Source organism: Chroicocephalus ridibundus, chromosome 1 (genome assembly GCF_963924245.1).
Source record: "Chroicocephalus ridibundus chromosome 1, bChrRid1.1, whole genome shotgun sequence".
NCBI classification, from domain to species: domain Eukaryota; kingdom Metazoa; phylum Chordata; class Aves; order Charadriiformes; family Laridae; genus Chroicocephalus; species Chroicocephalus ridibundus.
In genome coordinates, this window is record NC_086284.1 from 163,722,989 (window position 1) to 163,748,077 (window position 25,089).

At 51.6% G+C, this 25,089-nt stretch overlaps 1 protein-coding gene across 4 annotated transcripts; it reads right to left on the minus strand.

Annotated features, from left to right (window-relative positions):
* Positions 1 to 7,931: 7,931 nt before the first annotated feature.
* Positions 7,932 to 23,971, minus strand: MFNG (MFNG O-fucosylpeptide 3-beta-N-acetylglucosaminyltransferase). 4 transcript variants are annotated; one of them, XM_063322222.1, is made up of 8 exons: positions 23,020 to 23,971; positions 17,569 to 17,617; positions 16,928 to 17,030; positions 16,683 to 16,836; positions 16,136 to 16,221; positions 14,618 to 14,783; positions 13,976 to 14,061; positions 7,932 to 13,125 (listed from the first exon to the last, which is right to left on the minus strand). In XM_063322222.1, exons 1-8 carry the CDS (start codon positions 23,359 to 23,361, stop codon positions 13,059 to 13,061), a joined length of 1,053 nt encoding a protein of 350 aa, XP_063178292.1. In that variant the 5' UTR covers positions 23,362 to 23,971; the 3' UTR covers positions 7,932 to 13,058. The 4 variants fall into 4 exon arrangements, with proteins under 4 accessions (XP_063178292.1, XP_063178286.1, XP_063178278.1 ...); XM_063322216.1 differs by having other exon boundaries at positions 7,932 to 13,128; XM_063322208.1 differs by having other exon boundaries at positions 14,618 to 14,843.
* Positions 23,972 to 25,089: the final 1,118 nt, after the last annotated feature.

The following is a 25,089-nucleotide window of genomic DNA, read 5'->3' on the forward strand; positions in this document are numbered from 1 at the left end:
AGCCTCGACCATCTTCCACCTGCAAGTCAGTCCTGGTGACACTCATACAGGCTCTCTACAAGATCTGCTCTGACCAGAGCTGGTCTATCACAGTGACAGGGGTACCACCAGGATAGGTAGCTGGGGAAGGAGGGACAGTGCCAGGATTAGGCATTGGGGACCGATGGGCATGTAGCTATTGAGCCTGAGCCTCAGCAGACCTTCCAAGGAGTGAAAGGCAGTGCCTTCCCTCAGCTGCCCTGTGCTGGAGCCACGCTGAACCCATCACCTCAGAGGAGAAAACCCGGAGCTGTATGCACTTCATCCACCATCCATGTCTCAGCTGTGTCTGGGACATCCCTCCCTTGCAGCCTCCTCACCCATTTTCTCCTTCCCGCAGTGAAGAAAGCGGGGCTGCAGGCTGCTGCCCTTCATCCCCGTTGCCTCCTACACCCAGGGCAAAGCCGAGAAGAGCTGTGGGGCTTTGGGGGTGGCCCAGTCCCCTGTCTGAGGGTTCGGTCCGGTGGGTGAGCGGTGGTATCGGAGTGCCCTCTGCTGGCCCCATTTCTGGACTATTTGGACTGTCCAAGCCTTGCACACCCCCAATACCCCCGGAAAGTTGGGGCTAGGCTTGTCCCCGCCAGGCCCTGACGCCCCTGTCATGGTGGGCATTGCTTCAGCAGGAATGTGAGCCAGGCCACAAGCGGCATGAAGTCCTGTCAGTGCTGGGTCACAGCCCCAGAGGAGCCAGCGTGACGGGGAAGCTGGGACAGAAACAATTTTAAGTCAGCATTTGGCCCTGCCTGTGTGGGTGGGTGGGTGTGAGGTGCAGGTATCGCGCTCACATTTGTCGGGTGTTGCTGCGGAGACGTGGCAGGGACTCCCAGGGGCTTTTTGGATACATTCCCAATTCCATGGGAGGGAAAGTCCATCCCCTGCGCCTTTACTCCAAGAGGCAAGAAAATCAGAGGTGTGGTAAAAGGGGCCAAGGAGGAGCACAGTCGCTCCCTTGAGGCTTTGGTGCCCTTCAGATGGCTGACCCTGTGATGGAAGAGGGTGGTCTGGCCACTTTGAATGAGCGGGACATGGTTTAGTGGTGGACTTGGCAGTGTTAGGTTAACAGTTGGACCCGATGATCTTAAAGGTCCTTTCCAATCTAAATGATTCTATGATTCCACAGAGCTGGGGCAAAACACCCTGGCCATTCACCTGCTCTGGTGGCTGGGAGCCTCCAATACACTGGGATGTGCTTGCCTTCATTCTTCATCCTGAATTTTCCTCCAGAGCTCCCTGTGTTTTGACTATCCCAATCTGCCATGGCAAAACCAGCAGGGAAGGATGGAATCATTCTGCCTGGACCCAGGGCACCCTGGTTCAGACCTGCTGGTGGATTCCCAGGTTGTGCTACGAAATCTCCCAAGACTGCACACACAGAATGGAGGTCTGAAGTCCCCATGGATCTATGCTGATTTAGACCAGAAGGAAACCTGACAGCCTATGTCTGGGCTACAAAATTACAGAGGTGACCTTCTATTGCTATCAGCAGAGGAGAGAAGGAGAGAGCGAGATTACAATCCGAGGAGTTCAGGTCCCTCTGTGGAGCTGGTCACTTTGTGCTTTGGTATCTAAGTCATTCACGCAGGGATAACACTGACCTGACAGATAAGATGTGAGCTAATTAGCAGAGCTCTCTTCGAGCTCATTCCAAGCTCAAGTGCTGCCGAAATGCTGAATACCAGGTCTGGTTACTGTTCAGGGCAATTTTTAGTTGGAAAGAGGTAATGGAAACTGGATTATCCAGGGAGGTGGCTTGGGTTTGAGCCTGGGGTTCTGTTTTGAGGTATTTGGGGGCCTATGAGGGAGAGATGCTGTGAGGTGCTGGACGTGCCAGTGCCAGGGGGGCTGATGGAGCAGAGAGGAGTCCCAGATGAGTCCTGGAGGAGGGTCTCTGAGGAAAAACTTCCTCCCACATGTCATGGGTAGGCAGCTGAGCCCTGTGAGTGCTTCCATCAGGAACTGCCTTTTGTAAATATTACAAAACAGTGACAGCAAAAAGAACATATGAAGGGGAAGGAGTTTGTTTTTAAAGGAGCAAAGAAAGGTGTCCTGCAGCCTCAGCAAGTGGAACAATGCTGTGTCCTGCACTAGAAGAAGACACTGAAATTGCTTAGACATGCAGTCCATCAAAAGGCTTCAGCATGGGACTAACATAGTGTAGCCACCCTCACTAGGACTGCTTGTGGTTTTGAAATGCCGTGCATGGCAGCTCTCTGCCAGGGAGGGAGCTATGAGTGGATGTGATTCTTCCCTGGCCTTGGTTAGAGTAATGTAAAAAGTAAACTGTTAGCATCCAAGATGGAGCAAAAACTTTACTTTTCCTCAGCTTTTCATTAAACACTGCTGAAATCACTGCCCTCTCTCCCCCTCTGACAGTCATCTAAATGTCGAGCCACAGACAATGCGGAGCCAGTCTCTGCTCCTATTAACCCAAAGTGCTGGGAAAATCACAGGCCAGAAAAACTTTGTCTGGTAAAAATGTAAATGTCACTTCAGAGAGGACAACTCCAGCTTGACAGAAAAAACATTGCCTCCTCCAAAGAGTTTGTGAGTTCTTCTGGATGTCATGCTGTAGCTTGTTGAGCAAGCAAGCAAGGTGGAACACAACTGCTATTTTTCCAGACCCATCTACTCAATCCCCAGCTTCTGCTATCCAATTACCTGTGGATAGGACTGTCACTGCCACCATTTTAAAAGGTACCAAAAAAAAAGTGAAAAGCAGCCAAGACCCCCTTCCTTTCTCCTCGCTACTCAAATCCGGATGCCTGAGGTGTTGGCATGGATTCCACTCTCCATGGTCCCCTGGCTAAATCCCAACCAAAGTGATGTCAGGCTGGGAGATCCCTGGGCTCCTGTAAATGAAAATTATTTTCTGTGACTGAAATTGAGATCCCATTATCCCACAATGGATCACTTCCAAGTAGCACCGAAGCCCTCAGTCCATTTTCTTGCCCACTGGGTACCAGCTCCTACCAAATAAGTCAATGCACTTTACTGGTGTCCTGCAGCAGTTGTTGAGGACCTGCTTCAGGGACACGCCAGGGTTTGCAAAGCTCCCAAGTGGAAGCCAGGGATGATCCAAAGAGAGGAGAGATAGAAAACTGCACTGGATTCCTGGAACCAGCCCTGATCACAAACCTGTGCAAGCCTCCTCTTTCCCTCCAGGTCTCTATGGCCTTCTGCCCCTTTCCTAGGCTGTTTTTTCTGTGTGGGGACAGACTATGAGGGAAACAAAGACCAGAGTTCTGAGATACAGGAAATATTTTTTATCAGAGCTCTACACAATTGACCCATCCATCAGGCAGTGAGTCCAACTGTCTCCCAGACTGTCTGTAGCTTTAATTCCTTCTCTGTGACTGCTTTCTGCCTCGCCACACTGGAAGTTCCTTCTCAGTTCAGCTGGAAGGCAAGGGACAGAGTGTGAAACACTTAAGACCCCTGGAGAAGATTCCAAGCTCCATCAGCTATAGCAGGTTTTGTGCCCCGCCCCCCCCCCTCCAAAAAAAAAAAAAAGCACCTACTAGGTATTTTGGACCTGATCTCAACATGCAGAACTTCAGGGCAGAGAGGGCGCTCTGAAAAGCTCACAGAACTGTGGAAATGACCACAGAGAAACAACCAGGAGAGGGAGTGAAAAAAAAGAGACATAGAAAGGAAAACAGTAAAAGACATACATTTGAGGGCAGTGGAGACATGAAGAGCAATGTGGAGATACAGAGCAGCAGAAAGAGAGCAGATGAAATGGTATTCACAGAGAGCTGGCTATAGGGAAAGAAAAGGGGAGGGAGGCATATAGAGGGAAGGGCACAGATGCAATGAAAGAGAACACAGGGTAGGGAAAAAAAAGGGAAGTCAGACAGGGAGAAAGGGAGAGATCTGGAGGGATTGCCTGATGTCAAATCTGATAGAAAAGAGGATTTATCTGCAAAAAATAACCCAGATCTAAGCCACAGCTCCAGAGCAGCTGCATACAGAGCCATAGCACTGTGTATTTGTTCTTAAGCAAGAACAAAAAAGGTCTGGTGCAGGTTGCAAGCCAAAGCAGGGTCGTGCCATACCAGGAGGCTGCCTGCCAGCCTGGATGAAGACGAGGGGAAAGCAAGGCAAGGAAGTACAAGGCAAGGGCAGAGGAAGGCAAGACGAGGCAATGGAAGGAGAAGGCAAGACAAGGGAGGGGAAGGCAAAGATAAGCAGAGGAAAGCAAAGAAAGGCAGGGGGAGGCAAAGAAAGGCAGGGGGAGGCAAAGAAAGGCGAGGCATGGCCGGGCCAGGCAAGGCAGGGGCGCGGCGGGCCCGTCCCTGTCCAGGGTGCTGACCAGAGCCTGACGCCTCCCAGCCCCACAGCCCCTCTCCTCCCCCTGCCCCCTTCCCGGCACAGAGGGCAGGGGTCATTCTGGGGACTTCGAACAGTTACAAAGGCAGTGTGCTTCCTGGAGTGAGCTGAGCAAGGAGAAAAGAAATACACAGTCAGCTAGATGCAAAAGATATTTTTCCCCTTCCTCTCTCCTGCCACTGTTTTCAGCAGCAGGACTGGACTCTCTAAAGGCAGGAATGGATGACTGGTAGTGAAGTGTGCGCTCATGGCTGGGGAGCTGAATGAAGATTAAGAATCTCCAGAGTTGCACATCTGACCTGTCTGGATAGGTCATTGTAAGGATCAGTCATCCTCTTAGCCTCTCTGTGCCAGACAGACCTCCTCCATGAGCTAGGCTCACAGTACTCCTAGCCTGTGTTGTCTGGGATGTGTCTGAATGCTCTCTGTCCCCATTGCTGCTGGATCCCAGGCTCTCAGCATTAACACTGGAAGAGCAGAGACTGAGATGGGAGGATAGACTTGGCTGTCCCACCTGCACTTGGTCTGTCCAGATTGCATGACCAGGAATTAGCAGTCACACAAGTGCTGTGTGTGTTGAGCCACATTCACCACAAGGGACCTCATGGCCTTGAGGCTTACAAAGGGCTTAGTCTGAAAAGTGGTCTTAAAACTATGGTCCACCAACAGGGTGGTCAAGTCCTCTGCCTCCACAGAGGCTCAAGCCTCTACTGTGGACTGCCAGGTCATTTTGCAAGATGAAAGGGCTGAAAAGGAGCTGGCCGCCTCTATCCTCAGCTCTAGTATGTGCCTCTGACTCTTTCCAAACATGTCCTGGCCTCACCAGACCATTTTTGTTCCAGAGAATTGCGAATTGTCTGCCCCGCAGAGGAGAAAGCAGTGCCCACGAGCCTGACAGAGTTGCTCCATGGGCAGCTACAAATCAGTGTTAGCACAGAGTTGCAAAACAAACCTGTCTTTCAGAGATCAACCTGGTACCAGTGCTTTGTTACCAGCAACCTGGCTTTCCAACCTGGTGCCAATAGTCAGGACCAGAACATGTTTTAAGAGTTGGTTGGAAAAACATCTGACAGAAAGGGTGTAAAGTTGGCTGGCCCTGCAGCAGGACTAGATAACGTCCCCATAGGTAAATAACACTACATCCTTAACTGTCTGTGATTCTAATATGTGACCAAGTCAGAGGGCAAACTCTCCAAACAGACCCTTGTGCTACCAGACTAGTAACAACACAAACATTTCTTTCCAACACTGAAATCTTGCTCACACTTGACATGTAGCAGGAACCCATAGAGATTCCTGCCATGACCATATAACAGCAAGCACAACTTCATGGAGTCATGTAATCATAGAATGCTTTGGGTTGGAAGGGACCTTAATGATCATCTAGTTCCAACCCCCCTGCCATGGGCAGGGACACCTTCCACTAGACCAGGTTCCTTAAAGCCCCATCCAACCTAGCCTTGAACACTTCCAGGGATGGGGCATCCAGAAATTCTCTGGGAAACCTGTTCCAGTGCCTCACCACCCTCATAGTGAAGAATTTCTTCCTTATACCTAATCTAAAACTACCTTCTTTCAGACTTCATAATCACCATTCTCCGGGTCACCATGGAAGGCAAAATGCCCTTCAGGGATGCAGAAGCAGAGCAGCAGCTGGGCCCCAACTCTCCTGCCAACAGAGCAAATCAGGGAGCCTTTAATCAACTGGGCCCACATTTCATGGGGATGTGCTGCCTGCCAGCACACCAGCCCCATCTTTTGGGATGACTGAAGCAAGGAAAATGCATGAGGAAGAGTCAGAAGAGAGCAGCACAGTCCCAGACCAGCCAGGATGAACTACCTGCCTTGTGGCATCTCCCCCAGTTCTGCTCTCCTTGGCTGTGCTGTGCCCAGCAGCTGGTTGGCTGAGTAGCCATCCCTCTCCTGTGGGCCAGTGCCACGTGTCCAAGTTGGAACGTTATTCTCCAGTTCTAGGAAATTGGATTAAGGGTCAGAGAATACCGACTGTTATTTACCTTTGATTAAAACCAGCCCTCCTCCCTCCCGGGCTGGAGAGGCCAATGTTGCTGTTATTTATTCTGCTGCCAAACCTGGAGTTCAATCCCTGCCCTGCGGCACTCAATAAAAGCCAACATGGGCAGGGGGGGGAGGCGGTACGGCAGGCGAGCAGGCAGGGCTGTGTGGGTGGAAGGGGAGCGATTATCCAGGCCACTAAGTCCAGTTTGTTTCCTTTGCATTCAGGCTCTGGCTTAGCAAGCACAGGGGTGCCAGAAATGCCTGCCCCTGTGGCTCACAGTGCTGATAGGGATCCAGCCAGGATGATCCCCAACAAGCCCTGGTTGCCCCCATGCCTGTCTCCTGGTGTTCTCCCCTCACCACATCCCTGCTTTTAGATGGCTCCCCTTTTTCTTTACCTCCTTCTCTGTCTCTCTCCCGTCAGCCTTCACCTTCACGCTCCTCTATCCTCCATGACCTCCCTGTCTCGCCTTTCTTTCTTTTCCTCTCTTCCGCTCCCCCTCCTTCCCACCTCCCTCCCTCCCGCCCCCCATTCCCATCTCAGTTTCGCATTCCCCTCATTCTCCTCCTTCCCTCTCCCCCACCCTCCAATCCACTATTCCAGGACAATAGAGCAGATGGCAGGCTGTTTGTTTTATATGTCCCTTTAGAAAATCAGCTCAGCTGTTGATTCTGTGACTTTTTCTAAAAACAGACACCGTCCAACACTAGCTGAATGCTGGGGAAAGGGAGGGGGGTATGGAGGGGCCCTGCCTTCCCTACCAGCTGCACCAAGACCTTGTCTGTCTGCACACCACACCATGCCTTTGGGAAGGAGGTCCTTCTGAGAGCCTAGAAAGGAGCGTTCTCCCCTGCACACCAGAAGAATCACCATCACAAACAGAGCTTGCCCAGCTTCTGCAGTCAGTCTCGCTCCAGCCAAAGCTGATGGTAATGTGGGGAAGGTGGGGCAGTATCTTTTCAGCACATCCATCCTGCTCATTGCCCCAGTCTGCCACTTCTCTGAGCATTCATGAAAGCCAAGTTATGTCTGGTCTCCCCAGGCAGAAGACATACAGCACAGAGTAGAGGTCAATGCTCTTTCCAAGCCCCACATCTACTCCTATGCCACCGGGGTGGCCATGAGCAAGAAGCTATAGGCAAGCGTTGAGTGTGTGGGTAGGGGAAGACAGTCCTTGCCTTTTTTTTTTCCCAGCTTTCCCCTCATTTTGTTGAATCCCTAAGGCCCAAAGTACCAGTCCTCAGGCCAGCATTCATCAGTTGCCAACACAGCCACGAAGAGGATGTAGATCTTGTTCTGGTTCCTTCTCTTATGCAAACCACTTTCTTCATCCCTCACCTCTTCCTTCCCATGTGCTTATATCAGCCATCCTTCAGATCTGTTGCTTCATGGTATTTCTGGGTGGAGAGGGATCCTTGCTCCTGAACTCTTTCCCTCACTGTCCCAAGGACCATCTTGTTCCCCCTCGTTAGATGTGACAATACTGTCATCCTGTAAGCCCTCCCCTCCTTCCCATCCTGTCTCTGCTTCTAGGTGCGTTGCGGTAGGCACCATTTGTCTCTCTGTCTAGCACCAAGTGCAAGCTGGCCTTGGCTCACAACAGGGGCTGCTGGATTCTCTGCCAGTGCAAATGCTGGATATTTCATGGCATATCCTCCACCTGATACACTGTGGCCAAAGGCACCAGCTGCAGATTCTCTCCGTGCCCCACTTCTAAGGGTGGGCTGGGGAAAGCAGGAGTTTAGAATAGCTGCATCTCTCCCCATCCAATTGCCCTGCTTAGTTACACTTCTTATGTTGCTAAAATCAACACCGTCTTCTTCTCAAGCAGAAGGGTCAGGGCCAGCAAATCCATGTACAAAGCACTCTATTTAATTTGTTCTCAAAGTTCACCATGAATCAGATGCAGCTCCCAGCAAAACCAAGGGAGACTTGACCGAGGCACAGTCAGATGTAATATCTGAAGAGGCTCCTTAGCCTTGCAAAATCCTGGAAGGCAATTTAAACATGAGAGATAGGCCAGGAGCCCATTCTTGAGGTCTGTAATTAATCACATACAGTTCAAAGAGGGAGAGAGATGAGTTCCCAGCTTTCTTGGAGTCCAAGCTGGATCAAACAGGGAGCAACAAAAATCTCAGACTGTCAAAGCCTTAAAAGAGGCAATGCCAGCTGAGTAACAACACCTCATCCCTTCACTCCTTTAACCTCCCAGGAAAGTGGGCAGAAAGTCTAGAGGAAAAAATCCTGCATCAGCTGGTAAGAACAGGCACAGTTATTTGCACGTTTGTGATGCTGCTCTTCTTCCTGGCCTTGCTTATGCCTCTGGTAATGTGTCCTCTTCAGTGGAGCCATAAGCCCAGCGGTATTTGGGACAGAAGAAAGTCCCAGTTAGTATGAGATCCCATCTCTGGCACCAGCAGCTAGCAGGTGCCTCGAGGAAGAACATAAGGATGGTCCATGCCTCTCTGTGCCCATGCAGTTACCGAATGGAGGGTTCGGTCACCCTCCTTCACCTTTGAATCAACCCCAGAAGTGTGCTCAGGTGTGTAGAGCCCTGGTGGCCAGTGGTGCAAAAGGGCAAGCCAGCTGTCTTGAAGGCTTTTTCAGGGATTGAAGGCAAAAGAAATCAAATACATGAAGGAAAAGAGCTGCTGATCACACCCCTGGACTGTCTGAAGAGCCTGTATTGTAAACAAGGGCAGATGAAGCCTCGAAATTAAGAGGCCAAATGTTCTGTAAGGAATTGAGTATACCTATCAGATTAAAATACATCAACTTCTCTGGAGTGTTATTAAAAAAAAAAAAAAGGAAAGAAAGAAAAAGAAAGAAGAGGTTTAGGGCCAACACAGCTGATCTCACCTCTTCCAAGGTGAACTCTGACTCACAGGCTGGCATCCCCTCTGGCACTGGTGGGCTACAATTGTCCTGACCACAAAAATGTCCAGAGCTGGGTGTCCAGGCAACAACCCCTTTTCCCACTATTGCTGGGAAGCTCCCAAAGAGGCCTTTCAATGGATAGCTTTCCTCCAAGGTCCCACTTCATGGTTTCTTTCCATCCAGTCTCCTTTCTTCTTGTTCCTATTTCTCACCTTTTGGTTTCTGTTTAATAAACCACTCATCTTTTGAAGGCTGCATCTTTAGCAAGAGGCCTGGGGAGAGAGCTGAAGGCTGCAATCTGGGTACAAGTTGGGTAAATCCCACAGTGGCTTAGAAATCTGTTTTTCTTCGGCAGCAGAGTTGTTAAGAGGAGTTGGCACCAGCGACAGAAGCATTGTATAGCATTGCTATTCTTCTCTCTCCCCTTCAAGGCTTTAGCAACAACTGCAGTTTCCCACCTATTTCAACTAACTTCTCTTTTTCCCCCTAAAGAAAGGATAGTTATTAGCATTTTTTTTGCACTGTCAAATAGGGGTTTCCTTATAAAAATTCTTCACAGCTAAGGGGAAAGCGAAGAAAGGATATTGTTAACATGAAAGCCTCACTTAATATTTTACATTTCAAATACTGTAACTGCTTTTTTTCCCCTCCTTCTCCTTTTTCTGAATCTTCAGTATACAGCTTAAACATCATTAATAGTGTTGGTTGCTATGGTGTTGGGCAGGCGGAGGTCTCTGTACTTGAAACCTTGAACTACACTTAATGTTGTACAACAGCAGGGTCATGCCAACACCTTTGACTTTGACCCCATTTTTCCCAATAAAATAAAACCACCACATCTCCATCCCTTTTCATTCTTGGGGTAGGGTTGGTTTTTTTCCTGCAATGAGAAAAGGGAGTGTGAGAGAGAGAAGGAGGGGGGTATATAAAAAAAAAAGAAAAAAAGCAAGAGAATTTAATAGACCCAGTGGAACCTTCCCAAAAACTTTAACAGTTACATCAGAAGATCATGAAGGAGAATAAAAAAAGACAGTCCCCTGAAAAGTTTCACGTGAGATTGTTTCTCATTTTCCGAAGCAGCTAAACATTTTAATAAACTAGGAAAATGAGACTGTAAAACCACAACATCTGACAGCAAGCCCCACGGGCAGGAACCATTCCTGAAACTAATTTTAACTCAGGTTTTAACGTTGATCAGATTTCATGTGGTGAATGTCCCCTTAAGCTGTCTCTCTGTTCTTAGAGAAAACCTGGTTTCTTTTGTCGACTCCGAGAAGCTATTTTCTTTCCAGCGCATTGTCGTCACAGGCATAACAGGACTTTTCTGTCATTCGTTTCTCTACAGCCCAAGAGATGCCCTGCCCCAGACATCTTCTCGTCTGTTCTCGGTTTCCTTATGAGACAAGACATTTTCCACAGAAGTGGCTATTAACTGCTCCAGCAATGAAGCTCAGTCTTAAACCGGTCCCCGTGCAGCCACTCAAGGACTCAACCCATTTAACATCTGATCTTCAGCCATGCAAAAGGGACCAGGCCAAATCAAACTAGCTGAGGCTAGGATCCAAAGCGGGCTTCCAGTTTCTCTGCCTTGCTTTTCCCCAGCAAAGGGAGACCGTTCTATCAGTTTCTTCTCCGGGCACATGAATCACATTTTGCTTTGATTGTCACCAGGACATCTACAGATAGGACTGGCTTTTTAGCTCAAAGACTCAATTAACAACACAGCTGAGGGTTTGAATGGGAGGAAAAAAAAAGATGATATCTGGGTAGCGTAGATTTGTCTTGAAGACTCCCATTTCTTCTCACAGAAGCATTTTCTGTCTTCTGGTTAAGTTCAAACCAAATCATTTGCCCTGTGGGGCAGGACTTCTTTATGCTGCACCTGTCTTCCAGTAGTTGGGTGTCTCTTTTTGAGCCACTTTGTGCATTGTTCCTGTGTTCTTGTAGCTGTGTGAGCCAAGCGCTTTGCACGACTCAAGGAACGGTCATTGGCATCAGCTGGCCCTTGTCCCTGCTCTGGATGAATTTCCAGTTCAAAGGCATGTTGTGCAAGAGAAGAAAGCAGGGCTCTCTGCTGCTTCACAAGCTGGTTAAATGCCGGTAAGAATGACCAGGCTGGAAAACAGTTCTACAGGCTCCCGCTTTCTGCTTCTCCAGAAATTAAAGTGCTCATTTATTTCCACATCCTACTTTGCAGAGGTGGAAGGTCTTTCTGACGCCTTTCCTTTAAACCTCGTGTGTGCTGTGTAGGAGATGCTGGTGCTTGGGGCTCAGGGGGGAGGAGGTGACGGGGTGGCCAGTTTTCAAAACGGTAGAGGCACAGTGATAGTCACCCTTGGCTCTTCCAGCCCACCAACAGCAGGCTTAGTCACATCAGCAGCATCAAAGCTAAGCAGCTCTTTGGAGAAAGGGCATTTGTCCTTTCATCTGGAGATTACAGGAATCTTTCACAGATCCCAGCAGTGCGTTTTGAAAAGCTCTTTAAAGAGAAATACCTGTTTGTGGCACCACCTGCCATTTAAAACAGCCTTTTTGCCTTCCAGCCTTCCCTGCAATGCTCTCCCCCAGCCATTTAACCGTGTGCACAGGGACAAAATAGTGCTGAAGTTCATTCCCCGGCAAGCAGAATTGCCCAGCTTTCATGCCAGGCTTTGTACTGAGAAAAGGACCCTCCACAAACATGCCAGAAAGCTTGTAACCTATTTGGGCCTGCTCCTTCCCCCTGTTGGGCTCAGCAGGAAGGCGGAAAGCTGCTCTTAGCGTCTGGAGGAAAGAAACACAGAGATAAAAAGCTCTTTGCCTTGCTGTTTCCATTCCTTCATGACTTAATTTTTTTTTGGTTGGGGGACAGAGAAGATTATAAAGCTGTAACCTCTAATCCGCTCCTGAGCACTCCTTCTCCATCTCTTCTTTTCTCCTCTCTTTCAGCCAGTCCTAATCCTTTATGTCTCCTCTCTCACAGGTAAGAGTTGGAGTCTAATCTCAGACGACAGGTTGGTAATTAGAGCAAGAGATTATCCTGACCCCATATCAAGTAGGTAAAAAGAGAGGAATAACGCAGGGCCATACAAGTTCAAGCCTTCGGTGATCAGGGCAGGAACCAGCCTCATCTCAATCTGTCTCCTCCTGGCTCCCTGCTTCATACCCTCTTCTTTGTCCCAGCAGGCAGGGGGATTCCTGATTCTTTGTACTTTCGGCCCACCTCCCCTCTGCCAGGCAAGGACTATGCTTTCCCAGCACTCATTCGGCACAGAAATGGTCACATTTTCCATTTCTATAGACCTTGACTAAGCAGAGACTCAGCCAAGGGGCTGTGGCTGGGAAGAGTGGGCGGTGGGGAAAGCACAGGCAGATAGGGAGGAAGAGGGCCTGCTAAGAGAGGCTGGAGCCACAAGACACCATCAGCCATCCTCAGTGGGGCACTGGTTAGCCATACCCAGGGCCTTTCTAGTCCAGCAAGAGGAACCCACAGCAAGGAGCAACAGCAGGTCCCCACCTCTAGATGCCCAGCAGTCACCATCCAGTCCTTGATCTGCTCAGTAAGGCATACTGCTCCCATCCCTTGCACATCCCCAGCACAGATGAGAAGCCCATCCATGTATCCAGACCATGTTATCCATCTTGTCTCTTGTCTTGTGTCACTGATACTCAGCAAGGACCAAAAAAGCCATCACACAGCCCCAAGACTGCCATAGAAAAGGGAAAGTTGGAAGCACCAAGTTGCTTCAGTGTCCCACCCCTACATGCACAAGGTGAATGGATGTCACCAGGAGCCACTCTAGCTGAGGCTCAGGCATCACCAGCCAACAGCGTGCAAGCACCAGGAGGTGTCAGGATAGAGATGGCAGTGGAGCGATCGAAACCTGCTGGGGAGAGAACAAAGGAAGGTCAGGTGACAGTTTTTACACCAGCACACAGCTGGAGAACAGAAGACCTCTCCCTCACTTCCCATCCCACATCAGGCACCCACCCTGCGCTACAGAGGTCCAGGACTGGTTGTTCACCTCAAGATGCTTTTCCTCAGCAAAGCTAAGCAGCCAAGCCTCCCTCCAACACCTGAATCCAGCTCTGCCCATGTGGCCCAAGCCCATGGCTCACCCTGATCACAGGCAGGGACATGGGCACTGCACCAGCCCCTGCTACATCATTCTGTTGATGCTCTTTTCATCAGCTAGCTGCTTCCCACCCATGCTCTCTCCAGCCAGGAGCTTCCTACCCATGCTCTGCAAAGAACAACTTTAGATTTGTTCACTCAAAGCAGAGAAGGTAAATCAAAGAACACTTTTGTTTGCAGTCAGCCTGAAGTGAACCTTTTTCTCTTTTCCCTTCAGTTTTCTCAGCAAAACAAAAAACGAAAAAGCAAGCAGAATTTTGTTTCCTGAGTTTAAAAGAACACTTCTGTTCCTGGCCCAGAAGTAAAAGGTTAGCTTGTTCAGTCTCAAAATGTGAAATAAATGGCAATACTTTTGGCTCAAGAATTGTCCAAATAAAATGTTTTGATACTCCTTTTCTTCTCACTCATACAAAAAGCTTTGCAAAGTTTGTAAGTGTTCACAAGCAACCTAATTCTGGTGTGCTCCTCACCCAATAAGCCATGTGACTGTGACTGTCCCTCACTCTACACCTCGTGTGCCCCGTTTGATTGCCTCCCCTACCAGCCTATTGTCTGAGGGCTCACACCACAGCAACACCCAGAGCACTCGTGCCCCGTACCTTGAGGGATCCTCTTGGGGTGAGAAGGGGCCGCTGAGTTCAATAACATTGAGCTTGTTCTCAAAGACACCATAACTCAGGGTGACCTGCAAAGAGGGGTGGTGACAAAGGAGCAGGGAAGGTGAGGTGAGTTCAGGAGCAAGGAACTTGCTTTGGGTGGCAGAAGCTGACATTCTGGTTCCTTCTTTGCTGGCTTGGCCTCTGCCTTCTACCTCTCCTCTCTTCCTTCCCATGGTGGTCCACCACGCTAGTCTCTTGCCTCTCCAAGCACCCTACACTCACTGTTATGTCTCCGCGCAAGGCAGGCGTGGCGCCATGTCAAAGCCCCTTCCCCATGCAGTCACCATTTCTGCTTGTCCTTCTGCCATGTTGCCCTAGGGATGCCCTCAATCCTCCCATCACTCTCCATACGTGTGCTCTCTCCCCACCACTGACCCTAGAGGCACTACGACTGGCATCCGTGCTGTCGGCAACATCTGCTCCTTATTTCAAAGAAGCATTTGTCAGAGAAGCCTCCCCAAAAGAGCAGACAATTCCTTCAATCCACGTCAGTGCCACCAACGGGGCAATGTGCCTGTCAGCTCCCCTCCTCCACCCCTCCTTCCTCACACACCTCCCTCTTCCTCCATTTCCCCTCCTCACCTGCTGCGTGAGCCGAGAGGAGGGGATGAGCTGCAGGTTCTCCAGGTGGGAGTGGAAGAGCGCGTTGGGCAGCAGCTGCCCACCGACTTTGCACTCAATGATGTAACCCACGGTGCAGTCATCTGGCAGGCGGATGAGCTCTGAAGTGCTCAGGAAGTTCCTGCCACTGGAAGAGAGTAGGGCTGCGTGGGTTACGATAAGGGTAGGGGAGGACATAGGCATCCACCTAGGTGGGAGACACATGAAGGACTTAACTGAAAACCAGAGTAAATCTTGGAACTATGCAAGAAATCCCTGAATTCCACCTGCAGAGATTTGGGCATGCATTTGCTCCTTGAGCACTCCCAGACATGCTGTCCCACCAGTTGTCCGGTGCTGCCCCTAATACGTATCCAGCTCCTCGGGGAGTGGATGCAGAGAGCTGGCAGACTTTGCCGAGTCACTTTTCCACCTGTTTGGTGAGCTGCACTGAGACCCTGACGGGTCAGACAAGCCAGCACAAGAGAAACACTGGGACCACACGGCCAGGATCAGGAGGAAGACAAAACAGGACGGTCTCCTGCAGCTTGAATAAGCCATCCATGGCTCCACTGTAATGTAACAGCACATGCTCGGCTATCCTTTGATGACAGGCTAAACGCAATTTTAAGTCTCCTGTAACTGGAAGCAGCCACACAGCATGAAGCACTGTCTACTATAACACCTCTCAGCTAGTTCAAACATGTTTCAAGCATTTTAACACAGTAGCGACAGACTTTATACCAGGTTAGGCGTTATCTATCCACGCCACTTTCATTTTACCCTAGATCACAGATCATCCTCCTGTCTGGGTCTACCATAAAATACATATCATGGGCTTCAGCTAAACCAGACACCTAGTGTGGATCAGATCTGTCTTTCCGGGTATGCACAGATCTGGTTACGGCCGGCACAGCCATTGCCTATCAGTGTACGTGCATGGAGCCTGTGATATAACCTAAGGCATCATGGAAAACATCATCTTGTTGGAGGCTGGGCTAACACAAGGCCCTAGGACCTACCTCTGTTCTTCACGCACCAAGCTGAGGAAATGACAGTGGCCACTGTAAGAAACTGAAGAGGGTTTGGGGTGGGGGAATGGGAAATTAGCTCAGGAGGGAGGTACAGGAGGTTGGAAAGAGGCAGGTTAAGGGGAGAGGAGATAGATAGGCAGACAGGGAAAGCACTTAGGAAGTGTCAGAGGAAGCTGAAAGGGATGGGAAGGACTGTGGGGGAATAACCAAGAGCTGAAAGCAGTTAGGGACAGGGGAATATGTCATCCTACGATCATGTTTTCTGACATGCCTGCTCTTGCCTTTTTAATCAGGTGGCAGATCGTCCTTCCTCCAGTCCCACGTGCTTGTACATGTGTAGCATGTGGCACTCTGTACCCTTGCAAACACCACATACACGAATCCAGATCCGACACTGCCAGGAACTAATGTGCAGCCGTGTTCCTTGTCCCCAAAGGCTCCCATACTCACCAGCTGCACAGCTCACCTGGCCCACGGCACCATCTTGCTTGCCAGCTGGCGGCTGATGCAGAACCCAGCCCCTCCTGTGGCAAACCAGAAGCGCACGGATTTCTGGAGAAACAGAAAATCAATGGCAAAGGCTTAGACGATACCATGCTTCCTGAGATGAGAATGCTGGAAACCCAGCTTTGACTCCAGGATAAACACAGCCCTATTGTCACCCCAGACCCCTGACTGTTGCCCAGAAGAAGGACTTGCCAGAAGTACAGCATGGATTTTGACCTCCTCATATTTGGAGCGGCCAAGTTCCTGCTGGCAGCAGGAGGTGAGCTGCCCGAGGCAGGTTTATCTCCTGGCAGAGTGGTACCCAAAGGCAGAGCAGCAACGTGGGACCCTCACTAGGTAGACTGGATTCAGTCAACACCTACAACAACGTTCAGACAAGACCAGTGAGTTTTCAGCTGCCGCATGTTGCTCTTTGGACTTGTCTCTCCTTGGGGTACATCTACAGCCAACGAGCCAGAGCACTAAAACCAACCCATTGGCCCCCGCACCACCACCACCGTCTGTACCGTCTCATTGTTTGGCAGCGTTTCAGAGGCTCGGATGGGTCGGTTGAGGCTGGGTTTCCCCAGGTAAACATCCCACGTCGCAGAGTAGGAGGACAAGAGCTTCAGGAGGGCACGAGGGTTCAGGTAGTTGTCGTCATCCAAATGGCAAAACCAGCTGGGGGGAGATGGGAATGAAGACACAAGAGGTTTGCGGAAAGGAGGGTGCCTCCTGCTCTCAGAGGTCCCCCACAGCAGCCCTGCCTCACCTTCTGCTGCTGGCCAGGAAGGCGTCAAACTCAGCAGCCATCTTGCAGGAGAGGGCTGGGTGGCTGTGCTCGGCAGAGCAGTTGGTGAAGACTGCGTGGTCACCTGCCGGGAGAAAGAAGGCTGTAGCTTGGAGCTGGCCTGCTTCGTGCAGTCACAGGCAGGACCTCTGGGCAGGAGGGAAGGGGTTTGTTCACGGCCAGCCTCCTCACAGCCCCCTGAACAGGCATCTGAGCCCACAGTGATGTAGGGTCCATCCTTCCCCCTACCAGCAGATGAAACCTGGAGAAAGCCAAGCATCTTGGCCAAGACTAGGACACCTGCCAACTGCAATTCCACCCTGCCCACTGCCAGCCAGGGTGCAAGAGGTGAAGGGCTCTCTCATGAGTTGCTTCCACCCATGGATACTTTAAGGCAGAGAGCACCCCGGCTCCAGTTGGCTGCATGCCCTGGGGTAAGTCAACCAAACAAAATCATCACTGCTGCAGCTTGGGGTCCTCCCATGGGATGTGCTGAAGGATGTGTTTCAAGAGGCAGCACTGGCATAGGAAAGCCAGCCTTCCTACCGGACCCCCTCCCAAGGCCGTTGCAGTTCAGAGGCTGAAGGCGGGTGGGGAGATGGTGTTACGGGACAGGTCATTACCCATTCTGCTTTTCAGGGCATCATCTTCTTCGTCGGTGAAGACGTAGGTCTGGGGAGACGAGGAAAGGAGGTTACTCTCAGGGCTGGAGCTGGTGCTGCGCCTGGCCACCCACCCTTTTCTCCCCGCAGCTGGACACGCTCGCCCTGGTCACCCCACTCCATCCCCTGCTGCCATGTCCCCCTCCCAGGCAGCAGTTCAGCAGAAGCATGGCCACACTCCCCATTCCTGCATGGCACAATCGCCAGTGCTTGTGTGGCTTCATTTCCTCCCCCCCACCCCACCGCCCTGGGAAGAGGGACAAGGAGACCTGAGGTGTCAGTGGTCGAAAAATGAAAGCACCGTGGTTGAATGATGCTCGGGTTAAAAGGAGAACATCTGTTTGCGTGTTAAGTGTGCACAGCCCCCTGCCGCTCCCCTCCTCCTCCTCCTCCTCTTCCTCCACCCCCAGGCCTCTCTAATCCCCGTCACTGCCATTATATGGCACATCTCCCCCTCTTCAGGGCCAGGCGGGGATCAGGGCTGGTGGAGAAAAGCTTTCCTCAGGCAGAAAATGAGCTTTCATGCAATGAAAAAGGAGTCGCGAGCCATAAACAGTCTCTCCACCAGCTGCTCACAGGCTGGTTAAACACAGCACCTGGGCAGGGACAAAGGGGACAAGGCAGGCAGACAACAGCTCCAGGAGCCATCACCGCTCCCAAAGGCTCTGATGGGGAAACGAGAGTCTCTATTTCCCCCCTCACCCACACAGCACTTGGGAGACATGGCCCCATCAGGAGAACGTGGCAAGAGAAATGTTCTGCACACGAAAGGAAGGCAATGGAGGACCCTCAGAGGCCACCTGGCTTGAGCAGAGGCGGCAGGATGGTTTCATGATCTCAAATGTACGTGCTACAGCGACTTGGCAAATTACCTTCCAACAGCTGAGCTGCAGCAAAATGCCACGCGCACATTCCTACCCCATCCCACAGGTAAAGTCTCTTAATTAAAACCACTTTCAAGGTGATCACGGGACAAGAAGCAATTAGCTAAGTCTAAGGTAAAGGAGTCACTCTGGGTCAGGGGACCATATCACAACCTTTAGGCAAGGCAGGGATTGTCAGCAGCACGGGATTTCCCTTGCTAGTGTGTCAGAGCCAGAAATTTCCACTGTGACAAATATTTCATCTGAAGAAAAAAGTTCTGAAACCATTGAAATTTTCTAACACTTTCAAAAAAAAACAGAAACGTTGTTGCTGCAAATGACTTGCTTACAGATATAAAATCAGCTAATAAACATCATATCTGATTGACTTAAAATGGGAATCTGTATCTTTTCCCAGATTTTCTACTTGTGAAAATATTCCAAGGTTCCCACTTTCCTCTTGATGTAAGGTGGGAAATGCTTTTTTGCAGACATCTGACATGTTTCGGTGGGAACCCAGGGATGACGGAGCGTTGTCACCACAAGGAACACCAGACTCTCCAAAAGAACCGGAAAAAGGGGCTATGAGTGTGGGGGCTAGGCAAATCCCATTTCTCTGGTTCTCCCAAACTCTGATGCCTGTGGTACACCTGGCTGCAGTACTCTAGAGATGCTGGTGTGTGTGCCCTGGCTCTGTCCTGAGGGAGATCACAACAGCGCAGGCAGCTGCTTGCATCTTCATCTCTCCATCCCTCAGTGCCTCTGAGAGTGGGAAATCTGGATCAGCAGCTGCTGCCGGCAATCGAGCAACTGCTGCCTTATGTCCCTCAGCAAAGCCGCGCATGATGGCTGGAATAGGAGAGAGAGAGGAGGGTCTCTGCTAAAAACCTGCCTGGAGAGCATTTGGCCCAGTTAGGTCTTTCTCAAGGAGACACCAGCTGCTGTTGTCCATACTAATGTAGCCTGCAAGAGATTCAGAAGATCTCTCTGGCCACGCCAGACCTACCCTTCCCACTGGGGATGTGCAAACAGAGGAACACCCAGTGTCACTTGTGTCCCTTGCAGGCAAATGGGGCGGACAGAAGCAGCCTCCCCGCTATATCCACCCTCCTGTTCTCCACCAGACCATCTATGGGGCCACACGGGATCTCCTCTCGTGGTGCCTCAGCGCTCACAGCCTGCCCACTCTGTCAGGCATCCTCTGGGCTTGTGGAGCAGACGTTCAGCGACAGCTTCCCACTCGCCTCCTCCACCCGTCGCTCCCAGCACGGTTCATCCTGCCAGGGGTGGGGGTAAATCACAGAGCCCAGCTCGCATCCGCACTGGGAGCAGCCCGAGGTGGCTGCCACTGCTGCTGCAGGGCAGCTGATCTGAGCTTGAGGAAGGATGCAGCATGGAAGGCATCCCTCCGATCCAGAGCGGAGAAGATGGCTGGATAGGAAAGGATGTCTGCTGGACTGCAGTGCCAGCAGTAATATGGAGCCACTGGTGTCAAACGGCTTTGCCTGGCAGCTTTCCATGAACATACGGGCCCATGCAATGGGTAAACACTAGACTTTGAGATTTCATCACTCCAAATTGGGAAAGTAGCCTAGCAAGGAGAAACTAGGAAAAGGGAATAAAGATGAGGAATCTGACGATCAAGGGCCACATTAATTTCGCAGGATCCCAGGGTACCCTTTCTCTGGGGAAGAAACCCCCTCCAAACTGCAAACACCTCAGCTGGGTTATTGTTCTGTCCTGCCTGGAGAACAGATTCAAATTCTACGGTGTCTTCACAACATCAAAAACGTGAAAGCCAGTTCAGGATGGGTCATTGAAAGTTTAATTTCAACCGGCTGAATGTCTGGGTTTCTGAAAGGAGGGAAGGTGCTAGAATTAGTTTACGTTATCAAACAAAATGCCATTTCAGATCAGAAACCTAGACTTATCTCCATCAAAACTACTGGAGCCAAGAATATAAGCCACTCCAAGATGCTGTCCAGCCTAAACAATCACCAAAACCAACACTTCTGTTCAGACAAAACCTTTTTCTGAGGAAAAGTCCTTTCGCTGAAATGACTTCCACGCCAAGCTCCAGTGGAAAGTTTGCCGTGGATGCTTTCTAGAGGCAGAGCATGGTCCAGCAAAGAATGCCCACCTTTCCCTTCCCCATCTCCCACCGGCTGCTTATCTTCTCTTCTGTTTAAACAGAGCAGTTGCAGGGAAAATGTCTCTCTCTTATTGTCTGCCCAGGCAGAGCCCAACACAGAGGACTTTTAATTTGGCTCCCGTACAGTCTGTCCTAGCCGTAAAAACCGCAGCTGTTCCTGCCTCCTGTTACAGTCACCTAAGCCTGACCTGCGAGGTCTGGGTTCCTTCCTCCGGGAGGACACCATGCAGGTAATCAGCTCTGAAACCAGGCTTGGCAGCAGCAGCAGCACGGCCAGACGCTGAAATTTCCCCACTGGCCACTGGCAGAGAAGGACCCACCGAATCAGTCTCCAGCCAGGAGTAAGGGCGAGTGAGACACTGAGACGGTGGGTCAGCCCTAGGAGGAGGCAGTCTCCGCACATCAGGGCTTCTGAGACCTGGGTCTCTCCAAGACCGGCTCTTAAAGCCTATGCCTCTCCGTAAAGACGCAACAATAGGAGGTCTGGTGCCTTATCCCAGGCCCCACAACGATTAAATGTCCTTTGCCAAATTGAGAGCTCTTTTTTTTTTTGCTAAGTGAGGTTTCTATATTGACAGTTTTTCAAAACTAACCCTTTCCCCTACCTCCAAAATAACCCTCCAGCAGCAGTATTGTTTATTTTTTTTAAAAAAAAAGGCTTTTGACTTTCCTGTACTTCTTTTTACCTCCCTCCCCGCCCCTGCTCCCCTGCCCTCAAGGCCATTTAGTAAAAAAAGCAGAAGAAAAACATGGAAAATTGAGGAGGGGTGAGGAAAATGCCGAGCTTGCAACAAAAATTGATAACAATGAAAAAAACCACTGTTTAAAAATGACTGACACTCCCCCTCTACCCTTCCTTCCTATTCTCCTGCTCAGCCTGGGAAGCTTTCCTACAGGCTGCCAGCAGCATGGAAAATTCAACACCTTTTCCCAGGTTTGGAGATCGTTTGCCTGCCAAACAGAGAGGGTCAGATGAACCTGGGGAGCTGGTATCTAATTCCTGTCATCGGCGGAATGGCCGGGCGTCTGTTTTTCCAAGGCACGAGGAGGAAAAGGTGAGCTGCTCCTTAACACCCCACTCCAAAAGCCCCAGTCACGCTATCTTAACGCCAGTGCAGCCACGCGGTTGGGTTTGGTTTCTCCAAAGAGCTGCTGGGCTGAGGTCGGGTGGAGAGGAGAAGTGCGTCTTGGGGGAAGAAGAAGCGGGGCATCTCAGATGCTGAGGGACACGCAGGCAGGAGAGGAAGCGTGCTCAAAATAGGACACGGCTTCCTGTGACGACCGCAGCAGACCAGACAGTTGCAGCACCATGAGGTGGAAAACCACCCTTACCCAGAAAACCCCGCATTGCTTCAAGCGCTCTCCTACCCAATACCTCCGCCCCCGTCCCCCTCCCTCGCTGAGGCCTGAATTTGTCTTCTAGGCGCCCATCACACGCAGGCAGGGATGGAGGGGGGGGAACCCCTTTGGGGCAGCCACAGGATTTCTTCTTTCTTGAGGAGCAGCTCTGCGAGGGAGGGAGAGAAGCACCCGGGCTCTGGGGAGTGCTTCTGCCCACCAGTAAGCCAGTCTGCACAGCACCACCAACGTGGTGCCCCACATCAGTTCCTCTAACAGGAAGGAAACTCTCCAAACTCTGCTTTAGCAGAGGGTGGAAACAGCAGACCCCCCCCAGTTAAAAAAAAAAAAATATATAAAAAAATCAAATATGCACCCACAGCACTTCAAGATCATACACGTGAGGGGATCTGCCCAAGGAAGCAAAGCAGGGATTGTGCTGATGTGCTGGGGAGTGAGCAGGGCTGCAAACACCCCTCCTGCACTCCAGGAGGTCCTCCAGGTCCTCCTGCCTTACTCTCCTGCCCGCTGCACCACACCGTCCCTGGGGCGAAGGGTGCCCAGGTGCAATGCAGGTATCCTGATGAAAGGCCAAGGGAAGACACTTAGCTTGAAATCTAGCAAACTTATGGCACTAGGAGGTAGAAAACCACCATTTCATACAGACCCAGGCAGCCTGTGGCCCCTCTGTGTTATTGGTTAAAAAGAGGAAATAAATCCCTTCCACCTCAAGCTGAAAAAGTCAGACTTAAGTTAGGGGCAGGTGATGCCTGCTAAGAGCACTTGTCCTCCCAGCCTTCGTGGGAAGAGCCCACACAAGCTCTTCATCCTCTCTGCCAGCCTTTCCCATGAAGCAGCTACCAGTGAAACACTTTGCTGGGTAGCATCTCCCTTCCAACAGGAACAGAAGTGAGAACTAGGGAAAACGAGGCAAAGTACCGGGTAGGACTGCAGTGTCCAGCCTCCCCTTCCTTTGGCCTTTTTGTCCCCCCACCACCCACACTCCGTCCCTGCCCCATTACCAAACACCCCCTCTCTAGTCCAAATCCCTAAGCTCACCTGCTCTCTGGCCCGGGATATCCACGTGTCCAGGAGCAGCTCCATCCTGCTCTGGTGAAATCTCTTGGTTGTCTTCACAGCTATGAAAATGTCCCCAAGAGTCAGGCTTCCCTCAGTCCTGTATCGCTCTGGAGGATGGAACTGCAGGTCCTTCTGCCCCCTGCCACCACCTCCATCCTCTGGGCTTGCTTTGCTCCGTCGCTCCGGCCTCCCCGACATCCCGTCCCTGAGCCCTGGGTACCGAGCCGTCTCCTGAGCCCCACGGTGTCGCACAGAGAGGAGAGCCACGCTGACAAGGAAGACTGCAGCTCCAGAGAGACCACGAATGAGCCGACGGCCCATGGCTCCCAAATTGTTCCCACCGCAGCCAGTATCCTATTGAACAAGGACAATCTCTGCCTGTACCTCCACGTGAAGCTGTCCGCTCTTCTCGAAGCCTCCGAAGGGACAGGACCAGCCGAGAGCGAGGTCTGAATAGGATGTGGCCAAGGAATAGTGTGGGTGAAGAGCAGAAAGCCAAAGAGACAGCAGCCCCAGAGGATACTGGTGAAGCGGGGAGGGCTTTTCACAGACCGAGAGGGCTCGACAACCCAACAAGGCAGGGACACGTGATGGGAAAACACTCCGAGGTGACTGGCAGGTGTCTGGCACAGCCTGCCAGGAGGAAAGTGAGCATCCCCACTCCCGGCAGAGAGGCCGAGGGTCCCAGGCTGGGCGTCGAGGGGGCAGCAAAGTAGATCAGAGCCATCGGTGGGGAGTCTGGACAGAAAGCATCAGTCCCCCAGAAGACACCAGCCCGTGCATCCAAGCCAGGGGCCGCGGGGCGGAGGCAAGCAGCGGGCGCAGGGCTGCAGGGAAGGGGCCGGGTGCCATGGGAGCCACGGGGCTGTCTCTCCACCTGCTCCCTCCGTGCAGCCGGCTCTTGCTCCCTGCCAGCCCCGGCCACCGTCCCCGTCCCGGTCCCGCCTCCGGGCACGGGGCGGGGCGCCAGCCCCGGGGGAGGAAGAGGACGGAGGGTGGAGGATGGAGGCGGGGTGGGGGGGAGCCCGACCGTGGGTCTCCCTCGCCAGGGCATGGCCAGGCTGGGACATCTCCGAGGTGACAAGCAGCAGATCTGGGAGGACGAACCTGTTGCTTGGCTGTTTTGCCCTGCTCCTCTGTGACAGCCCAGCCCGATCTCCGCAGCCCTGCTCAGCCCTGCGCTCCGGCGGGAGGAGGGCAAGGTGGCACCGATGCGGGCTTGGGCGAAGCTAAGGTGCAGTGTCCTATATTGTTCTTGGGAAGAACGATATTTCCCCCAGGAATTCCCCCAGCCCCAGACTTTTCCTCTGGGCACTGCTTTGAACTGCTGCCCCTGCCCTTTAAACCCACCCTGCCTCCCCAAAGCAGGACCATGTGTCCCCTGCTGCCCACCCCACCGTATGCCCCAGTCTCAAACTAGGGTCTGACCCCCATTTCTGACGCCCATGTCCCCAAACCCTGACCCTCCCACTCTTGAAGGTCCCTTTCCCTCTGCCTCCAGCCATGATCCCTCCCCGTCTCACACCCCCACTGCGGATGTCCATGGACAGTCTGCTCCCCAGGTGGCTGTGGAGCCAGTGACACTCACAGGAACAGGTACAACTGACCCAGGGAGTGCGAGGGAGGGCCTGCTGCCACCCTTTCAGTCTCCATGGCTCAGCCTTGGGTTTATATCCCACCCAGGTACTTGCCCCCTGCAGCAGGGCTAACCTCCACGACTTGTTCCTTGTGGCTCTTGTTCACAGAATCATAGAATCATTTAGGTTGGAAAAGACCCTTGGGATCATCAAGTCCAACAATCAGCTCCACTCTACAAAGTTCTCCCTTACACCATATCGCTTAAAACCACTTAACAACACAAACGAGTCTTAAACACATCCAGGGATGGTGACTCCACCACCTCCCTGGGCAGCCTATTCCAGTGTCTAACCACTCTTTCTGTGAAGAATTTTTTCCTAATGTCCAGCCTAAACCGACCCTGCTGCAGCTTGAACCCATGCCCTCTTGTTCTATCGCTAATTACCTGTGAGAAGAGACCAGCACAAGATC